This window comes from Cajanus cajan, chromosome 4, assembly GCF_000230855.2.
Source record: "Cajanus cajan strain Asha chromosome 4, NIPB_CcT2T_4, whole genome shotgun sequence".
Classification (NCBI taxonomy): domain Eukaryota; kingdom Viridiplantae; phylum Streptophyta; class Magnoliopsida; order Fabales; family Fabaceae; genus Cajanus; species Cajanus cajan.
Genome location: NC_138520.1, coordinates 75,023,438 through 75,033,473, shown reverse-complemented (window position 1 = coordinate 75,033,473; position 10,036 = coordinate 75,023,438). Strand labels below are relative to the sequence as shown.

Sequence of the window (10,036 nt, the reverse complement as noted above, 5' to 3'; positions counted from 1 at the left end):
TAATTAGTAGGATTTGAACTATTCTAAAATTTTAATTAGATACTTAAAAAAATAAAATATAACTAGGTCTTTAACTTTATAAAATTTTATGATTGAATCTTTCAAACTTAAAAGTTGCGTCTTATTTTTAACAATTTAAAATTGTTATATTAATGAATAAATTATATAAATATTTCTTGAGATTTTGTGAAATTACCTAAGCATTTTTTTACTCATAATAATTCTTCTAAATTATTTAAGAAAATTACACGTGTATATTGTTCCTTTAAGTATTAGGATAAATTTTTCAAAATTAATTTTAAACATTCATAACTACAAATATTTATAACATCATTTAGCCTATTATAAAAAATTTAATATAAGAATCCAATCACAAATATCTTAGTAATTCATAACCTACTAATTAATTTAAAGACAAAAATCATGCACAATAACGTAAGAATAAGACGAGTTCTTTGATGTTTCCATTAAGTATATTGTTTACAGTAGTTTATTGGTTATGACATGCTAGAATAATTTTTTTTCATTCCTTTTCTTTAATGTCTTTTATAGTTATATTTTAATTAAAAATTAGATAGTTACATATTTATCCCTAATGAAAAAAAAAAAACAATGTGGTAGTGAATGAAAAAAAAGAACAAATTGTCTATGGTGATCGAAAAGAACAAATTTCGAGACCGAAAGAAAAAGAAGACACAAAATGAGAGGCAGGTGGAGGGAGAAATAAGTAAATGATATTTTTACTGAAAATAATTAAAATGAAATAATACTGATAAAAGGTTAAATTTAAATATCACATACATTCCTCCAATACTTTTTTTAATTAAATCTATCGATCCTCGTTAATTTAACCACGATAAACCACATATTCATAACTTAAGTATCAACATTATTTGTACTGTTATCCGATTAATTCATATCCTGCTAATTAGTTTAAGGTCAAAATTTATGTACATTTACTTAAATATAAAATTTATTTGTATTATTCTTTCATTATTACTTTTCTTTATAGTTTACATAAGTTCTTTATGCAAACTTTTATTAAACACTATTGAAGAAAACAAAAAAAGACAATTCATCTCTCAATTAATTTTGTTTAAAAATAATATAATTTTTTTTAAAAAAATTATAACGTATAAATTAAGTGAGATAATATATAATTAAAAAAATAAAATAACCTTAAGCAAAAATAAAAACTAAAAATAATTAAAAATAAGTATTTAATTATTATTGATAGATTGAATAGTTAATTATATATATATATATATATATATATATATATTACCTTTTTTCAGTTTTATTTTAACCTTAAGAGATATTATGATAAAAAAAACAAATAAAATAAAGAGATTTAAATGTTAAAAAAATGTAAAAAAGAATAAAGAAAGATATTTATATATAAATATAGATATTAGGTCAAATTATATTTTTTCCCCTTATAATATGAAATATGTAATTTTGATATATTTGTTTTTAATTATACAATTTTAGTACCTTAATTTTATAAAATTGACAATTTAATCCTTTAATCGTTAAAATTATAATGTTAGTCATGATATGATATAAAATAAATGACATGACAATAAAAATTATATAATATTCAAGTTAATTTTTTATTTTTAATTCTAATTTTTATCTCATAAAAGTAATTATATAAGATGAAATGAGATAAAAATGATAATTAAAAGTATAATTTAGTGTAACAATTCGCCTTAGCCATTACATTTATGAAACCATTCACCACTAGTAGCAGAAATTATATATACTACTTAAAATTATACATTTACAATTATCTGGATATGTACTATATATCATATATATATATATATATATATATATATATATATAATATAATAGTAGCTATATAAATATAAACCATATATAGATATGTATCTACACTAATCCAGTAAAAGTTCAATATATAACCTAAATACTGATCAAGTGGCATCTATACAGAATAACAAAAGTAGTTATTGATTACATTGCCAACAATATGGCCTCACAACAACTCCAACAACCCTTTCCAGCTATCCATGCCCCGCTCCTATGAAAACATGATCGTCGTAGTCTAAACCATATGAAAAACATGTAAGTGTAAGCTAGACTGCTAAAACATACAAGTATAGAAGGAAATATTTATACTATTGTCAATATCCATATGTAAACCAACTATAAACACCTCATGATTTACAATAGTCACCAATCAACATGTTTGAAAGCTAAACACTCAAGTCAATCAAACATTCATCATAATCGTAACATACATTAAGGTATTGACACCATGCATATATATGAATACTATCAACTCATACCACATCATATGCAAATACCACATCTAATGTTTCGCTAAACATTCACCTACAGAGATTTTCTACCACACTTGAGTAGTCTAAATGGCTTACCAAACCAAACCAATCGTTTTTAAATCCAATATGCCTGCTAGATCAACAGTTAAAATGGAATACTAATCCTTCATCTAATTTCTTGAATGTTGCCACTCACACTAGGAAAGTTCAATTCTACTGCTAGGACTAATATAGTTAGGTATAAGCGTCTCATGACCTTGACATACGTTATCAAGTCACTCATGAAATTAGCCCACTAACTATCCTAAAAAAATCACTCAACTTTTCTAGTAATCAATTAAGGGTTGTAGCTCTCAACTTCATTCTTTATTCTAACATTTATTAAAGACTTAAATGAGACTCAACAAAATTCACTCCAAGAGTTTTACACCTACTCAAGGAGAGGTTTTCAATAACTAGTCCCCTAGAATGCCACAACAATATTCCCTACATAGGATCTTTAACATTCAAAAACCTCACATTTCCTTTAGTTTAAGTCAATCAACCATAGCATTAACACCTCAACACACATGATCTATATACATTACCCCGAGTCAATGCACATAAAGATCAAATCACTCCATTCTAGTATAACATACTAATGCCTATCAACTCATCCAAGAATAACATATCAATGCCTATTCAACACTCCAATCATGCAACTATAACATATCAATCATACATAGCTCATCAATGTTCATCAACATCATACATCATACAACATTTAGTATACTCACATATTTTATTCATGTTCACCAACTTATTCACGAGGAAACATACAAATCATAACATAATCTGCACCTAATGTAACTCTCTTCGCGTTCGACGCCATTAAGGCTGGGGGTTCTTTGCCTCATCCATGTCTTACACTACTTAACCATTACCTAACATGGTTGAGGTAAGGAACCCTTGGGACCTCGCGCCCAGCATGACAAAATCCTAGTTTGGCCTCACATCAATTTGAGACGATTCTCTTTCCTTATGACTAACGACATGCCTTTGGCACCTAGTGTTAATCATGTAGAGACAATTCTCTTACCTCACGTTCGACGTCATTCAAACCACGCTTACGTGACTGAGTCAGAAACTTCTCCTTAACTTATGTTCGACACCACCAATCGTACACCTAGTGTGAACGAGACAGAGAGTTTCCAATGCGAGTCATGCTTGGTGCCATGAAGGCTTGCTTGGTGCAACATTAGAGTTTTGCAATTGCAGACCCCAAAAATTACCTCAATCCACCTAAAACAAAGGAATCTCCAACATGCAACATATACACAAGTATATAGCTACTTCAAACAACCTAATTCTAAGCCCAAAACACACATGCAATAAAAAGATATATGAATTCTACCAAATTCTTCTCTTGTATACCACAACCCCATGGTCTAGCAACCCTAACCAAGATCATGCAATTCATCCACACAATTGCAATCAACCAACAACCAAATCATGCATTTAACTTAAATATACAAAAAAAAATTGGTCTACCTCCCCTTGCTTCGACTTCAAACTAACCAAGAAAAGAGAAGAGGAAGAGAAGGAAGGAAGTGACTTTGGGTTTTCCACACCGACACCATTGATCTTGAGTTCCTAACGTTTGAGGCAATGATCAACCACCAAAAACACAACTCTAAGACACACTAGAATCTAAGAGGAGAAGGAAAAAGATTTCAGCACATCTCCATCCCACCTCAAGTCCTTCAACATAAATTCAAGCCAAAAGAAAAGTTAGTCTAACAAGTACAATATTACATTTAGTCTAAATATTATTAAATACTAATGACCAAGTCATTTATTTAATATCGATTATGACTAATGTTATAATTTTGAAAATTAATGGATAAACATTTGATAAAAGGGCAAAAATTACAAATTTTTATAAAATTACAGAACTAAAACTACAAAATTAAAAATAGAGAGACTAGAAATTATGAATTTGATATTATAAAAGGATAAAAATATAATTTAACCTAAAAAAAAAGAGAAAACTCTAATTTAAATTAGAAAACAACACTTACTTAAATTATATATAATTTTTGTAACTAAAAATCTAGTGTGAATAGTACTATATTCTAATCCTTAAAAAGATTCAAATTCAAATTCTTTGAATAAGAAAAGGTAGTTAAAAAAAACTAAAAATAATTAATCAAATTTTTTTAACAAAAATTAATAATAGATAAAACTGATAAATATTAGTAACAATAAAATAATGAGAAAAGAGAACACTATACTTCTATAGAATTATACTTGTTTATTAATTTTTTTTTAATAATGTTGAATTTGCACGACACGAAGTGGACTTTGCGGTGAGAGTGTTGAAGATAACACACAGACAACAGCACACCCCAACCCAACACGAAACCCATCATTTCGGTGGCTCACTCGTGCTATCCATTTTTTTTTTATTTTATTTTTTTCTTTCCCAACCACCACCCACCCATGTCCACTCCCAACGCCGACTCCGCCGCGCCGCCGCCGCCGCGCCCCACCATCACCCTCCCTCCGCGCCCCTCCGCCGAGGCCTTCTTCGCCGGCGCCGCCAGCCCCGGCCCCATGACCCTCGTCTCCAGCTTCTTCGGCTCCGACGCCGGCGACTGCCGCTCCTTCTCGCAGCTCCTCGCCGGCGCCATGGCCTCCCCCATGGCCTTCTCCGCCGCCGCTGACAACTCTGCCAAAGACGACGATGGGCCCCACAAGGGCTTCAAGCAGAGCCGGCCCATGAATTTGGTCATTGCTCGTTCACCGGTCTTCACTGTCCCTCCTGGTTTGAGCCCTTCTGGGTTTCTCAACTCCCCTGGATTCTTTTCCCCTCAGGTCATTCATTTCATTAATAATATTCTTTCTCGAACCAAAAAGAACGGTTTTTGTCGATTCATTTAGAAAGGGGTGTATCGTGTTTGGAGACGTGTTTGTAAAAAAGTGATTTTTTTTTTGAAAGAGCGGGGTGGGATCGGTTGATTGGATTTTGGGGATTTGTAGTGCTCTCTGCAATTCAGATTTGATCTGAGTTTTAGTACAATTGTGCTTTGTCATGTGTTGTTTTATGTGGACTGCTTCTGTGTTGTCTAAGAATTTCTCCATTTTGGAGTTGCCTAAATGGATTTTGCAGACGACGATTTGATCTTTAGTGCATGCAGTATGCGAATTTGGAGTGAGACAAATTAAGTCGTTGGTATTGTTGGAGGGATTAATTGAGTGATAGGAATAGGATTTTTAGATCACACTTCTACAAAATATTTAGAGGCATTATGTGTCATAGTAAAATGACTTTGGGTTGCATTACCTTGATTCTCTTTAATGATAACTTTGATGGGGTGTTTTTGGCAACAACAGAAAATGAAGACAAAATTTGTAAGTCACGATATTATCCAAGTCTATGTTGACTAAGCAACTCAAGGACTGGATTTATTTGTTTTCTATGAACGATTGTTTGTAGCTTTGCATTCTACTTGTTCGTGACTGCGTGCTAAATTTCATAAATGTTATTCAAGATCTGTCTTGCCCTTAAAAAGATATTAACATCATTTGTTGGTCCTGATGCTGGGATTTTTCTCATTATTATTATTATTAGTGTGATCTTTTTGCCTTGGGATGGTGGATATAATTTTAGGTTTTCACTATCTCTTCAATTCGATGTATACAGAGCCCCTTTGGGATGTCCCACCAACAGGCTTTAGCACAGGTTACAGCTCAAGCTGTCCTAGCACAATCTCATATGCATATGCAAGCTGATTACCACCAGCTGCCTGCAGTAACAGCTCCCACCGAACCACCTGTACAGCAGCAATCTTTTGCTCTAAATGAAGCTTCAGAGCAGCAAGTAGTTTCATCTGTATCAGAACCTAAAAATGCTCAACTGGAAACATCAGATCTCTCGCAGGCTGATAAGAAATTTCAACCATCTTCCCTGCCCATTGACAAACCTGCAGATGACGGCTACAACTGGCGTAAGTATGGACAGAAGCAAGTTAAGGGTAGCGAGTATCCACGAAGCTATTACAAGTGCACACATTTGAATTGCCCTGTGAAGAAAAAAGTTGAGCGTGCCCCCGATGGTCACATAACTGAAATCATCTATAAAGGCCAACATAACCATGAAAAGCCTCAGGCAAATAAGCGTGTCAAAGATAATAATGATTTGAATGGAAATGCAACTATTCAGCTTAAGTCTGAGTCAAACTCACAAGGATGGGTTGGACAAGTAAACAAGTTTAGTGAAAACATTCCTGATTGTTCAGTTCCTGAAAGTGACCAGACCTCCAATCAAGGAGCTCCTAGGCAACTACTACCTGGATCGAGTGAGAGTGAGGAAGTGGGTGATGTGGATAACAGGGAAGAGGCAGATGACAGTGAGCCAAACCCTAAGAGAAGGCAAGTTTATCAATGTTAATTCTTGATCATACATCTATGCACTTCTATAATTCTGCATGATGTAGGCTAAATTTCTGCTTTTCAGGAACACTGATGTCACGGTTACTGAAGTACCCCTATCTCAGAAGACTGTTACAGAACCCAAAATCATTGTGCAAACAAGAAGTGAAGTTGATCTTTTGGATGATGGGTACAGGTGGCGAAAGTATGGTCAGAAAGTGGTGAAGGGAAATCCTCATCCTAGGTGATTACTTTAATGATTCTTATATGCTACAATTTTTCTTCTAAAAGCTTCTTAGGTTCATATTTCTCAAAAATTTAAAATGGGTTTAAATCTTAAACAAATTACTGCTTTGAAATCATATCAATAATTGCAGAGTTTGATTACCTCAATAGATATGAAGTTAATTGAACGTTCAAGAATTCATCATTATGTTTTCTGTATCTTCTATTGAGTTCATATATAAAAACATTCTAGATAAATTAACAAGCAAGCACCATATTTTTATGATATAAGGTGAATCAGTGCAACAGGAGTATAAGAAGTTTAAGATTGATTTTATTACCTAAAATTTAGTCTGTTAATTTTGTATAACATGCAGTAATTTTTAATATGAAATCACTCTAGTTGTTTATTGTACATTTACCTTAGTAGATTTTAAATGGGTACAGTATGCCCTGAACAAATGTACACAGTAGGTATGACTTTAGAAAACTTCTAAATTTTATGCAAGGATTATTTGCCTAATATTAAAATAGGCCAGGTCAGTGTAATTTCTGAAGCTAAAGAGGGATTTTGCATGTGTTTCTTAAACCTCAAGGAGGTCAATGTAATTTACTCTGTCACACTCACAACTAATCTGTGTAGATTGATACTATTTCTGTTTCAAAATATTTGGTTAAGGTTTTTGCTCAAGGATTATGAAAGCATTTAAGACAAGTGTTTTTGACAATATTACCCTTGTTCTTCATTGATGCTTTGCTATCACCATTCAGTGGAGATCTAACGAGATAAGGATAAAATTAGAGAAATTAGTTGATATCTTCATAGTTTTCTAAAGTGACAGATAAAATTAAACAAAATTTCTTCTATAAAGCTACTAATTTCTTAAACAAAATTAAACATAACTGATATAACGAGTATTATTTTCAGTTCTTACTCCTAAATCAACTTCATATGCTTTTAGTTTTCCTTATATTGTGCGCTAAAAGTATTCACTGAGCAATTTGATTTCGCCTATCCTAGTGTCAGATTCAAAGCCTCTCGGATTCTATTGTAGGATTTTATCTGTCACTTGCTATAATCAATGGGATCGGGTGCTATAAACCCAGATGCTAAGCTTGACAAATTACAACTGGAAAATAGGGAGAAATTTAACATTTTAACTTGACAAAGTCTGCCAATAGTCTCCAGAAATATGGTATGGGTATGGAATTCATATGGATATCCAGTTTGACACTTTTGACATTATTTTCACAAGAATTCCTTTAAGTGAATTTAGTAAGCGGTAAATGGGATGGAAATTGGGTTTGCAATATGAAAAGTTGTTGAAAGAATCTGGTTACTATAACCTACCACATGCATGGTTTCTACAAGGAACTTTTTAAACTATTTGTTGTGTATATATTGTAGTTGTAAATTCAGTTTTTGTAAAAAAATTTTAAAAAAAATTGTCATGGCATTCTAGAATTTGATATTTTTTCTTCTGTTTTGCACAAAAAGATCTTTTTATTCCTACACTGTGTGTGCTTCTTTGGGTCTGAAATGTTATTTATTTTTTGTTCTGCTCCATTGATATAAGTGTTCCCTACATACGTTGATGTTGTTCTAAACTTTTGGTGCTGTTTGTGGTTGCATTAGTCTGTATTTCTGTTTATTAGCACCATTTCAGTGTATGATATGCGTTCGTGCATTTTTTGTACGACACTATATAACTATCCCTTTTCATCATGAGATAATCATAACTTCAGGATGCAAGTTTTGTTCTTCAATGCTGTAACATCCTTAACATGTGGGTTGGCTTTAGTTTTGACCCAACCCTCCCGAAAAGCATAAAATTCGATAGGAATAATTGTTGCTTTGTTTTGTTCCCTTCTTGAAGCCAGTGTTCTCGTCTTGAGATGCTTTATGGCTCTAATTGTTTCCTAAGATATGCAAACTTCTTTTTCAATGTGATGCTTATGCATCTAACTCGTTCTTTCAATCGGACAACAATTTGTTAGCCAGTTTTGTTCATAACTTTCCATGTATTTTGTATTCAAATATTTTGAAGTTGTCTATGAGCAGGAGTTATTACAAATGCACAAGTGCCGGATGCAACGTGCGTAAGCATGTTGAGAGAGCTTCAACGGACCCCAAAGCCGTCATAACCACGTATGAGGGTAAGCACAATCATGATGTGCCGGCTGCTAGAAACAGCAGCCACAACACAGCTAGTAGCAATCCAATGCCGTTAAAACCGCATAATGCAGCGCCGGAGAAGCATCCTTTGCTTAAAGATATGGAGTTTGGAAGCAATGACCAAAGACCTGTACATTTGCGCTTAAAAGAAGAACAAATCATAGTATAGAAGTGTGGTGCCACGTTCACTTATTCCACTTCCAAGTACAGAATGAAGATGTGTAGAAGATGAAATGGATAATATGAAGGTGTAGTCACTAGTCATAGTTGGCAATGGTTAGTGCATGTTTATTGTTTTCTAGTTTCTCTGTATGTAACACCTTCTTTTGTACATTTAAATTATGGAATTGTTTGTATAAGATGTCGTTTACAGGTATGAAGATCATTTCAACTAATGTACGAACATTATTATATAATTTATAAAATACTCCTTGTAAGTTGTAAGAACAGTTCTAGAGTACAAATAATATTGAAAAGCTTGCATCCCACAATTGAACTTCTTTTCTGTTATTGAATTTAAAAGCATGACTTTGCATGTATGGATTTATCTATGTAGCCAACCCCACTAAAGGTTACAACAACATTCTTTTTTACTGAATTTTACTGTAGTTGTTATTTTCTAATAAGCAAAAAATTGGAAAGAGGAAATTTGTCTGATCTAAAAGTATGTGACGAGCCTTGATTGAAGTTCGTAGTGAAATATCAATGTGATGGTTACATAATAAAAATTTATATTTATTACACGAATATTCTGTAAATTTTGCATTTCATCCCAGCTGCATTTTGGCAGGACCAATTTAAGTTTGTAGTGGATAGAGCGAAATAGGGAAAGTATAGATCCAGTTAATACATTTTAATTGGTATACTACTATATTATACTTTTGATTTTTTTACAATATCTGTAATTTTAGTTCTT

At 32.5% G+C, this 10,036-nt stretch overlaps 1 protein-coding gene across 1 annotated transcript; it reads left to right on the top strand.

Annotated features, from left to right (window-relative positions):
• The first annotated feature begins 4,639 nt into the window (after positions 1 to 4,639).
• Positions 4,640 to 9,611, top strand: LOC109802042 (putative WRKY transcription factor 4). Its single transcript, XM_020363244.3, has 4 exons — positions 4,640 to 5,162; positions 5,992 to 6,719; positions 6,805 to 6,963; positions 9,007 to 9,611. Exons 1-4 carry the CDS (start codon positions 4,788 to 4,790, stop codon positions 9,287 to 9,289), a joined length of 1,545 nt encoding a protein of 514 aa, XP_020218833.1. The 5' UTR covers positions 4,640 to 4,787; the 3' UTR covers positions 9,290 to 9,611.
• The last annotated feature ends 425 nt before the right edge of the window (positions 9,612 to 10,036 follow it).